This window comes from Panthera onca, chromosome D3 (genome assembly GCF_046562875.1).
Source record: "Panthera onca isolate mPanOnc1 chromosome D3, mPanOnc1 haplotype 2, whole genome shotgun sequence".
Lineage (NCBI taxonomy): Eukaryota > Metazoa > Chordata > Mammalia > Carnivora > Felidae > Panthera > Panthera onca.
In genome coordinates this window covers 48,078,963-48,099,565 of record NC_138350.1, presented here as the reverse complement: position 1 = coordinate 48,099,565, position 20,603 = coordinate 48,078,963, and the positions used below count along the sequence as shown (strand labels likewise).

Below are 20,603 nucleotides of genomic sequence, written 5' to 3'. Positions count from 1 at the left end.
AGTTTCATCATCACATTGTTATAACAAAAAGCAAACTTTTAAGCTCCACAAAAAACACAATTTACTTATGGAAAACTACATTCTCCACATTCATTACTTGTTTTAAAAACAGCCTAGGGACTGGAGGTGATTATTAGGTAGAAAGATCAAGAATTACAGTTACCAGGCAGCACTTAGAAACTAAAAATTCTACTCCTGTCAATCACTGTGTTAAGTTCACTCTGACCTGTTTTTTGACAAAGCATCAAAGATAAAAATAGGTAGTACCCTCCTTGTCCCCAGGAGATTTATGCAGAACAGCCCAGGATTTCAAGAGAAAACACCTCATTCTAGTCTGGTTGGGTTTGTGGGCATTCCTTCTGCCTCTAAAATTCTTGACTGTCATTTCTTCTAAGACCCAGATGGGTTGCTACTTCTAAAAGCCCAGGAAAATAGTGCTAGTGTTTTAGGTACCAAGTGACAAAGATGTTTCCTAGGGCATGTCTGCTCTGCTCACAATCTAAGCTTAGGACTCCGCTTCAGTACACTTCTGGCTTTGCAAAATTTGATTCCCAAATCAAATGACACACAGGAGTATTTTAATGGTAAGAAATTGTTCCTCTGAAGACTTTTTTTTCTTTCATTCTTTGGTTCCTAGAGGCTGTATGTGGTCAAGTGACTAAGGTGTGAGCTACAAAGCCAAGCTTTCGTGCCCTATACAGGTCTGGGAGACACTGGGCAAGTGGCTTAACCTTTGTGAGCCCTTCTGGCCTTGCTTTCCTTTTTTACACTCAAACCTGGAAAATACAGCCTTAACAAATATGAGCTAACAGTTGAACACTTACTAGTGTTCCAGACACTGTATTATGTACTTCACTCATTTTAACTCATTTAATTCTTGGCAATAATCCTATGCAGTAGGGGCTATTAACTACAATCCAGATCATAAAATAATGAAAGAACCAACATATATTTTAAAAAGGCAACTAGATGGGGCAGCTGGCTGGCTCAGTGGGTAGAACATGCGACTCCTGATCTCAGGGTTGTAGGTCCAAGCTCCACGTTGGGTGTAGAGATTATGTAAAAAAAAGTGGAATCTTCAAAAATAGTAAAAAAAAAATTTTAAAGGCAACTGGGAAGGCCAAACTAGGATTCAAACCCATGCAGTCCTGTTTCAAAGATGAAGTTTTAACCACTCCGCACCACAGCCTTTTGTTGAGGTTAGCTTTCTCCCCACGTATAAATATTTGTGTGTTTACTGAATGTCTACTATGTGCCGACCACTCTGCTAAAATATGCTAAGGAACTGTGTTGAAAATGAACCAGAGATGCAGGAAGAAATAAGACATAGTTTCTGTGCTCTTGTGGAGTCATTTTTCTTTTCTTCCACTTTGCAGAGTTAGAGTACACGGGTTCTTGTTTCATTTGAGTTCAAAACGTATTGCTCAAGATGATTTTCAAGTGAATTCAACAGAAACGAACGGTGAAATTTTGAAACAAGGATATATCAGAATGGCTTCAATTTGAATTACTATTTAAACTCCGTAGTATTTTATGAATTGTTAAGTAATCAAATCAAGAAAGCATGGCTTGAGAGTAATGAACTAAATGCTTTTTCTGGTCTCTGCCCCCAAGAGCCCACAAAACTTCTTGAATTTATCAATTTAAATCCTCCCAATCCACCTCTTTTAATACATGGATACCTCCATTCCTCACCCTACTTCTGCAATAACTTCCTACAGTATGTTTGTACCAGAGGGTAAATTATGGCAGGAAAACATTAAACCAGAGCAGTCTTCACCTATATTTTAAGTTGCAAATAATAATGTTTCCTTGCAGTTGCTGTTTTGTCCTGATTTTTTTGAAAAAAAAAATTTTATTATGTTTCTTTATTTTTGAGAGGCAGACAGAGACAGAGCATGAGCGAGGGAGGGGCAGAGAGAGAGGGAGACACAGAATCGGAAGCAGGCTCCAGGCTCTGAGCTGTCAGCACAGAGCCCGACATGGGGTTTGAAGCCACGAACCGTGAGATTATGACCTGAGCCGTTCGGACACTCAACCGACCCAGGCGCCCCTCGTCCTGATTTTTAATGTAGAAATTCAGATCCATGATATTTTAAGATTTTTTACCAAGAAGTTTCTTGCTAAATATGGATTTAACTAAGGGCATCTGGGTGGCTCAGTCATTTAAGCATCACACTCTTGGTTTCAGCTCAGGTTGTGATCTTCATGGCTTGTGGGTTCAAGTCCCACGTCAGGCTCTCTGCTGTCAATGTGGAGCCTGCTTTGGATCCTCTGTCTGCCTTGCTCTCTCTCTCTCTCTCTCTCAGAAATAAATAAACATTTTTTAAAAAAGAGAAATATTTTTTTTAAATTTTTTTTTCAACGTTTTTTATTTATTTTTGGGACAAAGAGAGACAGAGCATGAACGGGGGAGGGGCAGAGAGAGAGGGAGACACAGAATCGGAAACAGGCTCTAGGCTCCGAGCCATCAGCCCAGAGCCTGACGCGGGGCTCAAACTCACAGACCGCGAGATCGTGACCTGGCTGAAGTCAGACGCTTAACCGACTGCGCCACCCAGGCGCCCCAAAAAAGAGAAATATTTTAAGAAATAAATAAAAATAAATAAATATAGATTTAACTAAATGGAGATCTTCATTCATTGACTGGGGTGCTCACCATGGCCCAGGCTCCAGCCTAAACTACAAAGGTATATCAGTGTAGCAGAGGAAACAGGCAGATAAAAAGCAACTACACCAGTGATATAATAGATGCAGCTCAGTAGGTCGGAAGCAAAAAGGAGGAAGAGCAGAATGTGTGTCTGTATGGTATATAACCTTTCATCAAGTGTGACCATGAAATGGGAGTAGTGGGTTGTAAAATGAGGGGGAGACATTTGGAGTTTTTCCTTCCAAAATAATGTCACCACTTGCAAGTAATCTAAGAAATGGAGCAGCACAAATACATAGATGCTACTTTTTAATGATTATGAAAGAGATAGAAAATGTGGAGTATCTTGGCGAAGATAGAAACATCTTACCATAGCTTTTAGAGTAATGAATTCTGACAGTTAAATAATTGCAATAAATGTATCATACAATACTGGGATAATTTGATATAAAGAAGCTATGCATTCTGCACAAGAAATAAAGAAATCATCCTTATAAAGGAGCTATCCAGTTACAATTGGTGGGTGACTTCAATGGATTTTATGATAAGGCAGAATCTAAGTAGAGGAATCCCAACTGGGCTGATAGGCAGAAGACAGACCCTGTTGCCTCTTTACCAGAATAATAACAAAGCCTTTTTCTCTCAGTTTGGTACTGAATGAATGGATGGTGCCGCAGGATGTTTTTAAGGAATCATTTACTAAACCTGGAGTTGAACTCCTTTATAAACTCAACTGTAGTTTTGTGTTACTGGGTTTTAAAAATTAAGCAACTTGTTTGTTTGTTTGTTTTTGGTGGCGGTTGAGAAGGGTTTTTCTGGATGTTCTTCCTAAAAAATACTGTAGATTCTAACCTGAAGAGGTCTTTCCCAATATTTGATGAAGAATCATTAATGGGCAAAGAATTTTGGTAGATTTTCAGGAGCTGGTGCCACGAAGCAGATTCACAGTTGCCAGAAAATCAGGCCAAGGCATACTTTCCAAGGTGTGTTTTTCACACCTAAGGTCTGCGAGGGTCCTGCCCGTTGTTTGCAAACCCTTCAAGCAGCATCTGAAACTGTTGCTTTGCTAAGTCCGTTAAAAATTTATTTGCACTTGGGGTTTTTTGCTTCTGCTACTGCCCACCATCGCCCTCTCCCCTCTGGCTTTTGCCGGTAGAGACCTGCCCTGGGGGGTATTTTGTCCTGGGAGCACAAAACTATTTTCTTTTCTGGAAATAAGTTGACGTCAACTGGGAGCTGTTTTTGGTTGCTTTGTTTCCCGGAGCGTCCAACCCAGCACAACGCCTCCAGCAAACTGCGAGCAATTCAAAACAGCTCGCCCAACAGGGAGGGGAGCTGGCGGAGGTGGGGGGTGGGGGGTGGGGGGGTGAAGGGGGGGCTCGACTGCAAAAGTGCTCTGCACCGGGGCTGGAACGTGGGCCAGTGTCCCCAGCTCAGCCCCTCGGCGCACTGCGCTCGCCGTGAGGGCCACGGGAGAGCAGCCCCTGGTAGGTAACTTGCTGGGCGCCCACCTGAGGTTTCAACACTGCTGAAATTCCCTAACCGATTGTTCGGGCGGCCGGAAAACTGGGAGCATCCCGGGACAAAGGGCCAGCCGTCCGGAAGTAGCGCAGTGCGACTGGTGTGTGCGCGGGTCGCGCGTGCAACTAACTTAGCTGCCTAGTGCCCTGAGCTCCGGGAAACAAACAAACGCCTTCCTACACATTTCCGGGGACGTTGCGCATTTTTGACAAAGCCGGCAGCACCTCGGGGATGATTCCTGAAGAGTGCAACCACCGAACTCCTCACCTCCCCGGACGGTTCTCTGCGGACAACAGGACGCATGAGAGCGTGTGTCGTGTGTCTGTTTGCCCGAGGAACGGGAGGGGGCCCGGGAGGCACGGACTTGCCCCAACTTGTTCACACCTGGCGCAATTTCCCCAAAGCTCTGCCGCGTACAGGGTCGAGGAAACACGCGGAGGGCGAACACAGATTGCTGCAGAAGAGAGTCAATTCCCACTTAGACGCCCACGCGGCCCAGAGACCTAGTGCCCCTCCCTTCTTTTCTTTTTTTTAAATTACAAGTTGACGGATGGGTTTCTATTGATGCGTAAAGTTATAAGCTGCCCAGAAAGCAAGACGGGGGAGTCCGGGAGGGGGGAACCGGCAATTGACAAGTCTACAGCCCTAGTGCCTAGAATTCGGTCTCGAGGGCAAATTCGAGGACGCCCTGGAGGGGACAGAGAGGCTGCCTCACAGCAGGGTCTGCGCGCCCTGGGGTCGCGCTGCTGGGACTCGTCTCCGTTGGTTCCCCTTAGCCCCCGGGACTTGGAGCTGGCGGAGCGCCAGGGGACACTTGGGCTGCCCGAGGAGGAGAAAATTAGGATGCCGTGCGAGCTCGACATGGAAGGGGTTGTGCCGCCAAAGAAAACAACCGAGGTCTCCCGCAGCTCTGGGGGCGCTGCCCCTGGGCCGGGAGAGAGGGAGGCGGGGACGCGAGGACGCGCCCGGAGTCTGGGCGCGCCGGGGGCGGGCGTTCGGCTGGAAGTGGGACAGTGTCTCCTATGGGAAAGCGGGACCCGGCGAGCTCTTTGGCCGCCTTTCCAGTTTCGGAGGTATCCGCCCCCGTGCGCCGGAGGCAGCGCAGCCCCGAGGGCAAAAGAATGGCGGTTGGCAAACTTGGAACAAGAGCGCGCTCGGGATCCAAATTGCCGGAATTGTGGCGGCGGCGGGGGCGGCCGAGACCCAAGTTCACTTTTTCCGCCCGCCCGCCGACGGGCCTTAGGGATCGGCATTGCTCTAGCTCCAACCAGGTGGAGCGCCTCGCCAGAGGGAGTTGTGTCAGTGTGCTCCGAGGCCCGGAGGGCGGCGGCCTAAGCGTGCGGGGAGGGGTCCCTGGGGTCCGGAGCGCCTCTCCCCGAGTCTCCCCTCCCAGCCGCCCCTCCCAGTCTTTCTTTCTTGCTCCTTCCCCAGGCTGGCGGGACCGGCGCAGACTTGCCCTAGACCTACGGGGAGCGCCCCGGGTCTTTAATGACAGCTTAAAAGAGGCTGTTGGAAAAGTCGAAAGGGATGAGGCTGACGTGGGGCGTGTTTCGCTCCTTTGCAAGAGTCGGAAAGGGAGCTGGGAGCCGTGCGGCTGGCCCCAGGCCCCCGCGCCTCGCCGCCAGCAAGTAGGTGGGGGAGCCGCCGCCGCCAGCCCCATCCCGCTCCCAAGCCTCGCCCGCTGCGCCCTGGCCGCGGGCGCAGAGAGGGTGCGGGGCCTCGCCGTGCCTCCTCCACCCTGCTCATTAACCTGCCTGCTCCGCTCCGGGCGGCCCCAGACCCGGCTTCTCCGAGCAGCACCCGCGGCCAGCCCGGCTCTGCCGCCTCCCCGAACCCCCGGCTCCGGGGGGCAATGAGGGGGCAGTGGAAGGGGCACTGCTCCTCGGGCATTACTTAGAGAAGCGAGACCGCCCCGCCCTCCCGCCGGCCCTCCCTCTCTCCCGCCCGGGCCCGCGCGCCACTCCGCCAGAGGGTAAGTTGGGAGTGTTTCACCCCCACCGACAGCTCTCCCTCCCCTTTCTTCACCCCCCCCCCCCCGTTAAAGTTTTCTAAGGAGTGGGGAGAGGGGTGGGGGAGGAAGAGGGTCCAGCCAGCCTCCGTCCTTACCCTCTCCCTGCCTAACTTACCCCCGCCTCCCCTCCCCTCCATCCCCTGCGCGCCGCTGCCCCTCCGGAGTAGCGCTCCGAACTGACAATTGGAGCGCGGCTCCTTTAAGAGCCCGGCTTTGCCTCCCGGTAGCTGAAGGTCATTAAACACAAAAGCTCTCAGCGCTGCGGTCCAATATAGCGCATGCGCCCTGCCCGAGGACTGGCAGAGAGACGGCAATATGGCGAGAATGCCTGGCAGCGGGGACTGTAACACCAGCGCGGGCGGCAGCGCCAGCGCCGCCGCCGCCGCCGCCGAGAACAATGGGGAGCGGGGCGAGGGCGAGCGCGGTGCTGGGGGCCGCGGCCGCCGCCACGGCCGCCCGCACTACTGCAGCGCGGGCGAGGAGGAGGAGGAAGAGGAGGAGGACGACGAGATCCAAGAGGTGCAGATAACGGGGGACGAGGAGGAGGAGGACGGAGGTGGGGGGCTGGAGGAGGACGAGGAGGAGGAAGAGGAGGAGGAAGAGATGGGGCTGGACTGGGACGAGCCCCTGGAGCCCGAGGACTCGGCCGGGGAGGAGTTAGAGCCCGAGCCGGTCCATATGATCAATATGGACCAGAGCGCCGCGCTGGAGCCCGAGGCGCCGCCGCGACTGCTGGCGCCCCGGGCCCGCGGCGGGCCGCCCGGGGACAGCGCCGAGCTGGACCCCGACGTGCTGCAGCGCCCCGAGCGGGCCCGGCTGAGCGAGAACACCCGGCTGGCCACCCGCTACGCCGTGCGCATCTTCCGGGAGTACCTGAGCGAGAAGGCGCAGAGCCCGGACTTCGAGACCATGGACAAGGGGGCGCTGTGCCGCGTGCTGCGCTCCTTCTACGCCGAGGCCCGCTCCAAGAGCGGCCAGCTCTACAGCAAGTCGTCGCTCATCAGCATCCGCAGCTCCCTCAACCGCTACCTCAACGAGCCCCCGTACTGCCGCACGCTCGACCTCACCAAGGACCCCGAGCTGCGCAGCGCCAACCTGACGCTGGCCGCGGTCATCCGCAAGCTCGAGGAGCAGGGCGCCGGGCCCGTGGTGCAGAAGCAAGCCATCACGCGTGCCGACCTGCGCAAGCTCTACACCTCCAGCGTCTTCAGCACCAACACGCCCTTCGGGCTGCTCAACAAGGTCTGGTTCGAGACTTGTATGTACTTCTGCACGCGAGGCCGCGAGAACCAGCGCGAGCTGGAGGAGGACTCCTTTGGGCTGGCTATGGATGAGGACGGCCGCAAGTTCGTCTACTTTAAGTCCCTCGGGCCTTACCATAAGTCGCGCTCGTCGTCGTGGAGCAAGAAGCGTGCCGAGAGCAGCGACGAGGAGAACTTGCCCCGCATGTACGAGACGGGCACCGAGTTCTGCCCCTACGCCAGCTTCGTCAAGTACCTGTCGAAGCGCAACCCCCTCTGCAAGGCGTTCTTCCAGCGGCCCCGGGATCACTGCAGCGAGGGCGATGTGACCTGGTACGAGAACAAAGCCATCGGCAAGAACTTGCTGGGCACCAGGATGCAGATGCTCTCGAAGGCGGCCAAGCTCTCCAAGACCTACACCAACCACTGCATCGGCGCCGTCTCCATCGCCACGCTCAACAGCATCGCGGGCATCGGCACCAAACTGGGCTCGCCCGCCCCGCAGGGCTGCTACGCGGAGGCTCTAAACGGGGCGGCTCGCCACCACTCCCACCACCCCCCCACCCATCCCTCCCACCACCACCGCCCCCAGCCGCCCTCGCTGGGGAACACCTATATCCTCCCCAAAGACAGCCAGGTCGGGCCCGACGTGAAATCTGAGGCTGCGCCCAAGCGCGCTCTGTACGAGTCGGTGTTCGGGTCTGGGGATATCTGCGGCCCCTCTTCCCCCAAAAGACTTTGTATCCGCCCCTCGGAGCCTGTGGATGCGGTGGTGGTGGTTTCCGTGAAACACGACCCCCTGCCTCTTCTTCCAGAAGCCAATGGGCACAGAAGCACCAATTCTCCCACAGTAGTTTCACCTGCTATTGTTTCCCCCACCCAGGTAACCAAACCAAACTCTATGCATGAAATGTTTCTTTGGTACCATTTCTAGACTAACTCCTGCTAACGCAGGTCTGGGTCCGGGGCGGGGAGGAGTTTTAAAAAGTACTAAATATACTGAATCAGATTTGATTTGGTTTGATTTCACCCTTAGGAGCTTAACTCTTGTGCTTTTCAGGAAAGTTTATGCCTAACCTTAAAAGATGTTGAGAAGCCACGGTCCCTAACATTCAGTGCTGAGCTGTAAGGCTAAAACTTCAAAGTTCTCAGAACAAAAGGGTTGGAGGCAGCCTGACTCTCCATTGAATGCATGAGTTTAATAAGGCACAGTGCAGGAATACCGCGCATATAAAGGAAGCAATTACTTAAAATATATTTGAGTAAAGTAACCATTAAAATACTCTTGCATATTTGCCATAGCTTACAAAGATTAAAACAAAAACGGTTATAAAAAAGAAAAAAAAAAAACGTGCCAAGCCCACTTCCTGTAAGTGGGCGGGGAGTGGAGAGATGGGTAATCCAGTGCCAGTTTATACTGTAATAGGTAGCTGAATGTAAAGTGATGTTTGGGGTGCGCTTTCCATAAAATAAAGTCACTTGTTAATAGAAGGAAGGGGTATCAGCACTACCAGCCAGGCTCCCTGCCCGGTAGTGGGTAGCACCTAGGCAACAAACTTCACTGCCTCTCCCTAGCCCCATGGGGCTCACTATCTAGGGGGCAGGTAACACTTAAGAATATAGATATTTAATTAAGACAAACTGCGCAGTAGTGTGGCAAGGACATCCAAAGTTAAGAAGTTGTAGCCCAGAAGCTGAGCCCTTTGGGCAAATCAGTTTACCTCTCTGGACTTCAGAGTCCTCATCAAGGATTAGGGAACTGTTTCAATATTAATATTAGTTAATTCTCAGCAGTACCAAATTCTAGGTTGAGATTGAGGACTTGAACGGATGCTTATTATTATTTTTCCTAGAGGAATATATTCATATTACTAAAATTGTACTCATCTTTGGAATACTCTTCTCTGGGAGCCAGAAACGAGAGGTCTTTGGGGGCTGTGCTCTATTCTGCAGGCAGGAGTAGCCACTGGAGGTTTTACAACTCTGACCTCCCTGCCATCATGCAGAAGTAGGAATTTGGACTGTAAGTCTGGAGGTGTAGTGCAGGCCCTTCAAGAAACAGATGTCAGGTACCTCTGTGCTTTTTCCAAAGTGGAAATTCCAGTTCTGGACAATCTGACCCTTTCAGAGGTTTACCAGCTAATCATCAAGGCCAACAGAGAAAGGGGCTGTGAATGAATTTAATATAAACAGCAAAGTTCTCTAAAATACACAAGACCTGCCGGCTATGTGTCTTTCTGTACTTCTGTGTGCGTGGTACATTTCCGACAGACCAGGAGGTGGTTTTATGGAGTTGTAAGGGCGGAGAGGAGGATTCTTCTTTGGAGAATTTGGGTTTGCTTTTTCTTTGAGATCAAAAATAAATGTTCACATTCTTCTGATAAAGTAAGACCCTTAAAATGTCCTGGTTTAGAGTGGCACCTGATTAATTGAGGAGTGAAAAGCCTGAGAAAGTTTAATATTAAAGTATATATCTGCTTGGAATAATAATGAAACAGTTTGCCTCCTGGCGTCAGTCTGCTAGTTTCTTGACATCAGTGTCCTATAGAATCGAGTTAAGATTCAAAAGATGGGAGGAGGGAGTTGTTCCGGTCGGTTTTGTTTTGGTCTAAGGAATGCAGTTGCTCAGTCACAGTCTTGTTTTAACTGAGTGAGATAAATCAGTTCTATAAACCTGAATACTGATTCACTTATTTTTCTTGAGTTACTGTCACGTAAATATAGATTAAAATTAAAAATAGATTTGAGTGTCCATATGTTGGCTGATTGTTATTATGCAAAACATTATTATAGCTGAGTTCCTTGTAGTTAAAACACTACAAAAAGTTGTTCACGTATTAACACGCCTGCTTTTCACTTATGTTAAAGTAAGTTTTTAACCAGGATTAAGAAGTTTAAGGGAACTCTAGTGATTCCTATAGAAGTCACCTTATGGCGGTCTTAGCATTCTAAGAATGATACAAATGTTGAGTTTCTGTAGAAAGCTGATATTAAACTTTTTCCTCTTGTATTTATTAAAATCACTGTAACCTTGAGGTCCAGGACATTTCCTGGGGATTAATGACCGGCTGGGGTTAGTGGCCCAAGGCACTGCTTTAGGCAGTCACCTCCTCTTGGCTGGTCATTAATCTTCAGGAAATGCTGTTAGGTCATTAATCTTCAGGAAATGTATGCCTTCAGCTTCAGTCACTATTACTTAATTATGAACACAGGCTATCTAACCTTAATATTGGCCAGACTCCTCAAGTGGTATTGCATAGAACTCCACCGTTGACCATCTTATTCTAGACTTCTTGATAATACACCCCGATGCTTTGATTCTCTTCTAATGTTGCAAGTTTCTCAACAAACGAAGAGCCTAGAACTTTAAATGCATTTACTCTTTTTACTTCTTGAGAGTGTTCATAAGTGGGTCATTGAAAAATGAATGCATCCAAGGATTAGCAATCATGGAATTTGTGATTTTTACTCACGTGAAGTTCCTGATTTTTGTTGGTTTTGCGGGGTGGGGAGGGGTTATGGTAGCGGTCGTGATGGTTGCTTTAAGAAGTTCACTCTAATTCCCTGGAATGGCTGTGGTAAAAGCAAAGGGTAGTTTCCATCTCCCCTCCTCCTGCATAGCTGTTGTGATCTAAGATGATCCACTTACTGGTGCGGCTTCTTAGCGCTCATGGAGATCACATGGTACATTTTAAAAGGCTTAGTTTAGCACAGCCCCTCCTACATTTTCGTAGCTGTTCTCTTTACATGAAAATACAGCATTCTTCCTGCCTCAGAAAACAGTTCTTCTGCTTAGATGGATGATAGAGATTTGTAACTTTAGTCTTTTTTATTTGCACACAACATAGTAAGGTTTAGATTCTAAATGTCATAGTTTTGTCGCTAAAGCTTTTATAGACTGTGCCTCTCTCCAGTACCAAAGATGTGAGCATTAGCTCCCTAAAATACATACTCAGGCACCTTTGTGAGCTTGTGACAAAGGTGTCTTCAGTTGCACGTGTTTGACTTTAACCCATATTACTTCTAGAAATAGTTTTCAGGAATTCTGCAAGTAGGAAATCGAGTAGTGGAAAGAGTCTGGAGCTGGTGGTGCACATCCCCATTGACTTCACTAGGAGCCAGTCACACCTTATAGCGTCCCAGCTGAAAACGAGAGCAGCAGCCTGTCTGTGGGGCACATGCAGTTGTTCCTGACCTTGCCTTTGAGAAGTCAGATGTTGTTAGCACTGGGAAACCAGCTTTCATTCAGGTGCTTAGTGTGGGAAGGGAGAAGGGATATTCAATCTGTCTGCTTAATAGAAAAAACAAACAAACACAAGCATTTTATGCATTATTGAAAAAATCGCCAGTCTTATTTTTAATTTAGGAGGGCTACTCTCTTAAAGAGAGAATCCATCAAACTTCAATAAACGTGAAGGGAGTCGTGGGTTTAACAGCCAGAGCAACTGTAACAAGTCTTTTTTGTAATGGTTATCTGGAGCTATTAGGATTAACTGCTAAATCAGGATATTTCCCTGATTTTTAATGTTAGCTGTGGCTGCCTTCCTTTTTTCTACTGTAGGAGTAGTTGCTCTCCCGTTCAGATTGGTGGAAAAAGTAAATGTCAGTAACATTAAGTGTGTAACTTTTTTCATTCATTCAGGAAGCAGTTATTGAGCACCTACTATTTTGGCTTTGGTACCAGGAATCTTTATAAATTAATCCATTTTCCGCTTGGCAAGTAGTTGCATTGGCAAGATTTTGGCCTCATGAAGTATTAAAACCAGATCAAAATAAGGAAAGTTAAAAGGTGATATACTTAATGGTTTGCAGCAGTCATTTTGGGAAAGAGTATTCTTAACTCTTGCATGTTATTATTGCAATCATTATGCAAATGAAGTATTCTAAATTGCTGTAAACCCACATGTATGTCAGTTCACTATCTATTAAATCTGACCCAGGAAACAGGAAGAGAAGTATTTGCTGCCAAATGAGAAAGTGGTTCCCATTCATTTAAAACTTAAATCCTTTGGGGCGCCTGGGTGGCTCAGTCGGTTGAGCGTCCGACTTCAGCTCAGGTCATGATCTCACAGCTTGTGAGTTCGAGCCCCGCGTTGGGCTCTGTGCTGACAGCTCAGAGCCTGGAGCCTGCTTCTGCTTCTGTGTCTCCCTCTCTCTCTGCCCCTAACCCCCTCGCATTCTGTCTCTGTCTCTGTCAAAAATAAATAAACATTAAAAAAAAAAACAAAAAAAAAAGTTTAAATCCTTGAATCATCTTGATTTTAGAATCTGGCTCCCCAAACAAATGTTACCTAACAAGCCACCCTCTTGTCACTGCAGGTAAGAGTCCCTTTTTCTAATAGGACTGCTTGTTGTATGTGAGGCTGTTTAAAGCTGGCTCTGCCTTGGCCCAGGCCAGTCAAAACTCCAATTATTTAATAGAAAGTTAAGTTTCAGGTTACCTTGTGGCGTCTTAGCTGCCATTTCAAAAGCAGAATTGATACAGGAATTGAGACGTGGTTCCCTGTGTTGAAAATCTTGGGAACAAACCTATAGGCTGGCAATCTGTGGGTCTGTCACATGCTAGAACTTTATTTGTTGAGCCTATTTTTTACCTCTCTTGATTGGTCCTTCACTGTATTATACTAGTTAATCAGGATGCCTTTTTAAAGACTTCTCTGGAGAATTTAGATAGGGTGAAGGTGGAGGAAATTAGTTGGTCCAGAAGGGCGTATCAACTGACCTTGATAAACTAAACTGAGAGAAAACGTAGCTTTCAGATTTGAAACATTGCATGCGCAAACTTTTTTAGTCATCACTAGTGGTGTTCCAAAGACCCTGAATTCAGTTCAAGAACACCTGCTAAGTGCTACCTCCAGGAGCAGGATTTGGCCTTTGCCCTCAGTCCTCCGTGGCGGGTGGGCAAGCTAGTGGGCCTCAAGCTGGAGTGATTGTCTGCTTGATACATGGACACCACAGTGGAAGCAGATGAACTTTTAAAATTTTAGGTTCCGTAAAATTTTAGGCTCTAAACTTTAGGTTTTCAGATTTGTAAAAGTTTCTCTTTGCCTGCTATTCCTCAAGAGAGGATGGGCTGTGAATGGTGTTGAGTTTTTAAAACAGGGAATGAGCATAATCTAGAAACAGAGTGTTTAAGCCAGTTGAGATCCCTCATCACAGCAAGGGCTGTATTTCCTAACACCCATGGCTTTAAACTAGACAGCAGACCACAGTGTATCCACTATACTACAGAAGACCAAACCTAATTAGACATGTTTTAGGTTTTCAGCAATTCTCCCGTCCTTCTGGTCAACTTCCTTTACAGTCAGACTTCCTTTCAGCTTATAGTTTAACAACCTGACGGAGCCATTTTTTAAATTTAATTTAATTTAGTTTAATTTAATTTAATTTTATTTATTTGTTTTTACTTATATCCTATCCTAAACTCGGTCCAAGCCTGGGATAACCGAATTTTCAAGAACAACAAAGTGGGAGATCTCTTACAGGACTGTAAACAGTCCAGAGCACCTGAACTTTCATCGGGAGTTTTTGTCACAGCAGTTTGCTCTGCTTTGGGAACTCCAGTGGGAACTTCCTTCTTCTGGAAACCCACTGTATTCTGAGATCTGTGATTCCTGTTTAGTGACTACAAACAATTGGGCTCCTACTGGCTGTCCAGGCAGTGAGTTTGGTTGTGTTTCATATGGGGCGGGGGGCCGGGGGTGGGGGGGTGGCAGGGAAGTCCTAAAGCATACTCCTCATACTGGGGGAGCGGTGTGAGGATGGCAGAGGGCTCCCAAGTTGTTTGAGTCCATGTGTGTAACCCTGGAAAGCTGAGGGACTTGGGGAGACCTTGAAGGAGAGGATTCCCACATCACCAGCTGGGTTCTGTGCCTCCCACCCTTCTGCCCCGGCCTGCCCCAAGGTAGACGTTTGAAAATCCCCTTTATCTTGCAAACCTTTCCTGGGAGGATCCGGCCTCATTCACACCTTGAATTACTGCTTTCCCCTGATCTCCTGGCAGTGAACCCTGGAAGATGGGCGTTTTGATCCCGTCTGGGAGGAAGGAGGTACCTGCTACCTGAAAGGGCTGACAGATTTAAGAGAGCGTTAGGTTGTAGGCTTCTAGGAAAAGAGGAGAGGAATTCAGAAAGGAGTGCTCAAGGATGGCAGAGATAAATGGCGCTTCCTTTGTGAGTAATGTCACAAATTGGAATGTCAGGATGAGTTTGGAAGCTTTTAATCATTATTTTCTAGTTTTACTCTGTGTCTCCAGCTCAGTCAGGTGCCTCACCATTCGGCACCAATCTTTCCTCTCAACCCAAGGAAAAGGGAACTATTATTTATAGCACCCATCTCTTTTGGGTGCTTTCCACCACGTGTCAGGGACCAAGCTAGTAGGTATACTATAGATATATATGTATATTCATTTGGTATTTGTAATACATCCCCCCATATAGACAGCATGGTCGTGGATAAATACATTTATACAGATACAAATATACACATAATCTGTATATAAACTTGATCCATGAGAAAATTGTCCATTTTGCTATTGTAGTCAAAGAAAAAAAGTGTTTAAGGCACCTTTCTTGAGCTTGTGGATTAGTTATGATACTTGAACTTGCTATGTTTTTTCCCATGTAGTTTGAAGGACTATAACTTAGAAATGAGAAGTGTTCCCAGCCTTCTAGCTGTTCCCAGCCTCCTACATGTTCTAGGTCAGCGATTGGATCTGATCTAGGCAGGAGTGAATGAGGGGCGGGCTCTGGCCATGGAGGTCTCATTCTGTTGGGCTGCAGTCTGCGGAGACCAAGGAGGCCACATCCTCTGACTGATTTTGTAGTTATGAAGTGGAGTGTAATTAATAATGACCAACATGCACCAAGGGCTTTACAGTGCTCTTCCGACTGGCAGTAGACCAACCCAGGGAGTTATTTCCATTTTATGAAGGAGACTAAGGTCTAACCAACCTTAGTTGGCTAACTTGGTTAAGGTTTAACAACTGATAGGTAATATGCCTGGATTTGGATCCAGGCCTGTTTGATTCAAGAGTCTCTGCTTTTAAAACATTTTTTTTTTAAGTTTATTTATTTTGAGAAAGAGTGTGTGAGCAGGGGAGGGGCAGAGAGAGAGAGAGAGAGAGAGAGAGAATCCCAAGCAGGCTCCGAGTTGTCAGCGCAGAGCCTGATGCAGGGCTTGAACTCACAAACCATGAGATTATGACCTGAGCCAAAACCAAGAGTTGTGCTCTTACCCAACTGAGCCACCCAGGCATCCCCAGAGTCTCTGTTTACATCCAGTCTATTGATTTCCAAAATTCTTACCAACTGTTCAAATAGAAAAACCCAGCCAATGAAGGGAAGGTGATATAACATTGGATTCTTATCACTACCTTAGGTGCTTTCCCAGGCCAATATACGAAGAGAGAACTTGTTACAGTCAAGCAGAAATAAATAAAAGGCAGAGAGCACGAAATAATATTTCCAGTGAGTTCATGCTTCTGCTTTGCTGTATGGGGTCCCCCGACCATTGGTAGATTCTGGGACTGTAACAGCCTCTTTTGAGAAGCCCTGTCACTTAGCAGGTAAGAACAGATGCCAGTGCCAGATCCCCCGGACCAGATGTCCACTCCCAGTCTCCCTATGTTCCAGTTTCCTCCTTGGTCAGTGGGGATGGTGGTCACACCTACCTTGCAGGGTCACCAGTATTAGGTGAATTACTGTACGAAAAGTGCCTAAAGCCTGAGCACTCAAGGAATGTTTACTATCGTTTTATTACCTTAGCACAGAATCTCTTACATTTGAAGAACTGCTGATCTGGATGTTAAAGTCTCAGGCTTCAGTTTTCTCTTGTAAGTAGCTTGTCGGGGTGCTGTGTGTGGAGTCTCTGCTGTTTCTTCTTCAGGGGCGTGCCTGGACTTCGGCCAGTAGCAGTTCCTCTGGTCTCCTAGTAGGTAGGAAGTCTCCAGGTGGCCTCTTGCATGCCTGACTGGCTCAGTCAGAGGAGCCTGTACGACTCTTGAACTTGAGGTTGTGAGTTCAAGCCCCACGTGGAGTGTAGAGATTACTTAAATAAATAAAACTTAAAAACAAAAAACCCATCACATCCATGTGGATGCTTTACCCCTAAAGCCTCCATTTCTCTCCTCTGCTTTTCTTTTAAGATTTGCGTTTGCTGTGGCTCCAGGCGGGATTGATCTCTACACCTTGTCGGTATATTCCGCAGACTGCTCCCATTTCTCTTTACAAAAGACTTGGAAATTTTCCAGCGCTAAAGAGGGTAGCAGAGAGCACTCTGCTGGGCATAATTGATGCCCAGACTCCATCAGATTTGCAAAAGTTGGCCTAGGGGTGCTCACTGGGGCTTTTTTACAAGAGATTAAATTTTATCAAAATGGTTTGGGATTCTGGGAGTGGTCATAATACTGGAGTTCTTAAAGGTGTTAGGAGGGTCATTATAGCAATGACTTTCAGCGTTCCAGAAACAGGGCCTATAATTTGGCTAGTTCCTATGTTATGGCATTTGCATTTCCTTAATGCATAATTGGACTATAATTTTCTAAAACTTGACTTCTGTCTTGGAGATTCTATAAATCAATAGACATTCCACTTAAAGTTGAGGTGTACAAATACATGTTTTGAGCAGACTGCAAAATCAGAGTAATTGGTGGTTTGATGCAGTATTGCTGACCAATTAATGACCTTTTATGATTTGTTTTAAGTTTGACAAAGTGCTCTTATAAAATAGGAATGATTGATATGATGATGCAGGGATTCATTACCCCTAATTTAGTTTGCCCTTCAATTACTCACAGTATTCAGCCACCATAGTCCTTTCAGGGATAAGTTTGTGGGCTTTTAGAATTATATTAATTCTGTTAATTAATACATACAATTAATCTATTAATTTTATTAAGCCAGCTCGTATGAAATGTTGGCTTCTGTTTTATGACATTCTCTCTGACAAAACTAAATAGATTTTAGATAGTTTCTTCTATTGTGAACAAACATCTCATTGTTTTTTACTCCAGAAAAAAAAAAAAATAAAAAGACTTGTAGGATGTTTATTTTTCAGTGGATTGAGGTAGCAGTTTAAAATCCTATTTCTGTAGAAACACACAGAACCAAATAAAAATATAGTAAGACTATGACAGAACTGAGTAAGGTAGCTTCATTTTCCTTTCCTTACTCAGTGTTCATTCATGTGTTAGTTTTTTATAATTAGTGGTAGGATCTTCATAAAACTGGTGATTTCACTGTTTTCTGGATCATTTTATAAGGGGAAGGAGAAATGATCAAATGATCTCTCCTCTGCTTTTCTTTAAGCTTTAACCAACTGAGTCACCCAGGCGCCCCTAGAATCTCTGCTTTAAATTCATAGTCTGCTGATTCCAAAATTCTTACCAACTGTTCAAGGCTTTTTCCACTTGCTTTTTCTTTTTTTTTTTTTTACACTTACAAAGAGGATCATGAGATCATAGATCCTTTCCCTCTGTTTAACTGTCATCTCAAGTGATATGGTTTGGAACCACCTGTGGGGATATGAATGATCTAAGAAGAGAAAAGTCAAGGTGAGGGAGCATGCTATACAGAAAAACTCTCAAAATCAAATTTATTTATAAAAGAATTTATTGAGCACTTACTGTTTGCAAGGTGGGAATTTGGAGGTAAGGAATAACTTAGAAATAGTTAAGAGAAGATACTGGAGAACTAGAAAGGCAATACCTAGGTAAAGTCAAAAGGAGGACTAGTTGATAAGGAAGAGGGTCTGGCCTTAATGACTATTCACAAGTAAACCCTGGAGAGTAAATCGTGTGTCTTACTGTCTAAGAAGTGGGACTGAAGGTGGCCTAACCAAACTGAAAGCCTGAACATTTAAATCTTGAAAATCTATAAGGAGAATATGAAAACTTGGAGAAAATAAAATCTTGTCAAAATGTAAGCCTTTTCTTTGCTATCACATTGAGACCTCTTGTGAAAGCCTTAGTACATGGCTAAATTTTAGATGTCCCAGCACGAAGGAAAGGTGCCACGTTTTGCCATGCATCAGCCCCTCCAAATGTTCACCCAGTTGTTCAAGCATGTATTTTAAGGTTGAGTATTCCAACAGTAACCCAAAGAAATTCAGAACTGATACTTTGCCACAGTTTGCTTTTCATGACAACTTTTGCTGTCACTAGAAGCCTGGCTCCTTTGGTGCCCGGCATTATTTCTTTCACATCTCGGGGACTGTGGGACCACACTGTGAATAGCGTTATACTAAGGTGCACGTGAATTGTGCTTTATTGTTTGCGAAGGGCACTTCGTTCTAAGGAAGCTGTATACGGCTTTGAGTGGGTACAGTGTCGAGTGGGTACAGGGTTAGATAGATGGTGGGGACACAGATAAAGTCCTTGTATTTGGAGGACTCACTCGTAGTCTTGTGGAGGAGGTAGACAAGGAACATGAAGAATAAACCCCAGTTGTGGGTTATGTCCTGTGATTCTCTGTGTACACACGCAAGCTGACAGGAGAGGATAGGAATGGTCATTGTGCCCATTCTGGAAATGAGAGAAACCCTTAGAGAACTTGGGCAGTTTCTCAAGTTCACCTCCCAACAGAGGAGCAAAGTTAAAGTTCTGTTTCCAACTCTAGGTATAGGCCTCTTCTACAATGGTACTTTTTTAGCCTTAATTTTTTTAATGTTTATTTATTTTTGAGAGAGAGAGAGAGTATGAGCAGGGGAAGGGCAGAGAGAGAGTGACACAGAGAATCCCCAGTAGGCTCCAGGCTCTGAGCTGTCAGCAAAGAGCCCAACGCGGGGCTCGAACTCACCAGCAGTGAGATCATGACCTGAGCCGAAGTCGGACGCTTAACTGACTGAGCCACCCGGGCGCCCCTGAAAACTAAAAGAATCTTAATGTGATTTTGTGCTTTTGGAGTTGCAGGAAAATAAAAGGGAACATTCTGGATTAGGGTGAAATGGAATGGCTCAGTCTTCCAAATGTCAGCACACACTCTAGATATCTAGACAGTGGCCGAAAGCTGTAGTTGGATGATTGACTTGGGGATCTTCTGAGGAGCCCTTTGTGAAGCGGTGGAGGGCCGGCGGCTGCTCATCAGGTCTGATGCTCACTGGGGGCAGGGCGCAGGCTCTGTGACCTCCTTCACTGTTCTCTGTGGAGGTTGACTTGCCCCCCAAGGCCTTCAGTCTTTCCCACTTCACTCAGAGCACTTAATTAAAAGAAAAAGTGAGCCCAGTTCTGATGCAGAGTTATGACTAGTAAAAAGAACCAATAAAAATGACTATAAAGGGCCTGACAAATAGAAAATGTTTAATAATACTAAGGCGCTTTATGGAGCAAGGGTTTACCTCTTGGCACAGGATGACAGGCGTTCCTGCAGAGGCTTTTCCCTCGCTGCTGCTCTTGGCAGGCAGTTCTTGCCCGGCTGGAACAGGCGAGGGAGACGGGTTCTGTCAGCCTGGGGTCACCTGACTTCTTACTGCAAGAAGATCGCAGGGAAGTGACAGCCCGCTGACATGTGGCGCTTTTGTTGGTGACAACAGATAACATGAGGGATAAAGGACACTTAGGTGACCCAGGAGCAAAAAGGAAAACAAGGAAGGGACACAGAAAAAAAAAAAAAAGAGGGAAGGGCTAAGGAACCTGCAGTCTTACAGGAAGTTTGGGGCAGAGCTAACATTCTCTATCAGTTCCAATTAGACTTACCAAAGAATAGACCAAGTTAGAGTTAGGAGAATAACTATCCTGAATGGCCTTGGGAAAGTTATTTAGTTTCTCAACTGTTAGAGGGGCACTACTGTTGTGAGTAGTAAAAGCCCATAGTATATGCTCAATAACTGATAACTTTGCTTAAAAAAATTCTGTTGGTTAGAGATTATTGGAAAAGTAGAAGGATGGCAATAATTTACAGCTGATCCTCGATATTCTCTTAATTTTTAATTTTTTGAAGATTTCATTTTTTAAGTAATCTCTATGCCCATTGTGGGGCTTGAACTTACAACCTGAGGGTCAAGAGTCATATGCTCTACCAACTGAGTCCGCTAGGTGCCCCCTCAATATTCTCTTTTAAAGCTAAGACAGAGGATCCAAAAAAAATCACAAAGTATTTATAAACACAGGTGAAAGGATGCAAACACGCAAAAAACCCAGTTGGAGAACCCACATCTGTGCTAAGAATAAAATAATGATCATCAA

The 20,603-nt window shown here is 46.4% G+C and overlaps 1 protein-coding gene across 4 annotated transcripts in view; it reads left to right on the top strand.

The window, feature by feature from the left end:
* KCTD1 (potassium channel tetramerization domain containing 1) overlaps positions 1–20,603 on the top strand; it is a 186,812-nt gene that overhangs the window by 88,614 nt on the left and 77,595 nt on the right. The window contains exon 1 of one of the 4 annotated variants that reach the window (XM_060613497.3): positions 5,668–6,143. The exons of 1 other annotated variant lie outside the window; for it this stretch is intronic. Coding sequence is in view for 2 of the 3 variants with exons in the window: in XM_060613495.3 (XP_060469478.1) it covers positions 6,498–8,306 (1,809 nt within the window). In the remaining variant the exon portion in view is untranslated. Of the gene's footprint in view, positions 1–5,667; positions 6,144–6,174; positions 8,307–20,603 lie in introns of those variants that run through there. 2 more of the 4 variants (XM_060613495.3, XM_060613494.3) reach the window with 2 other exon arrangements.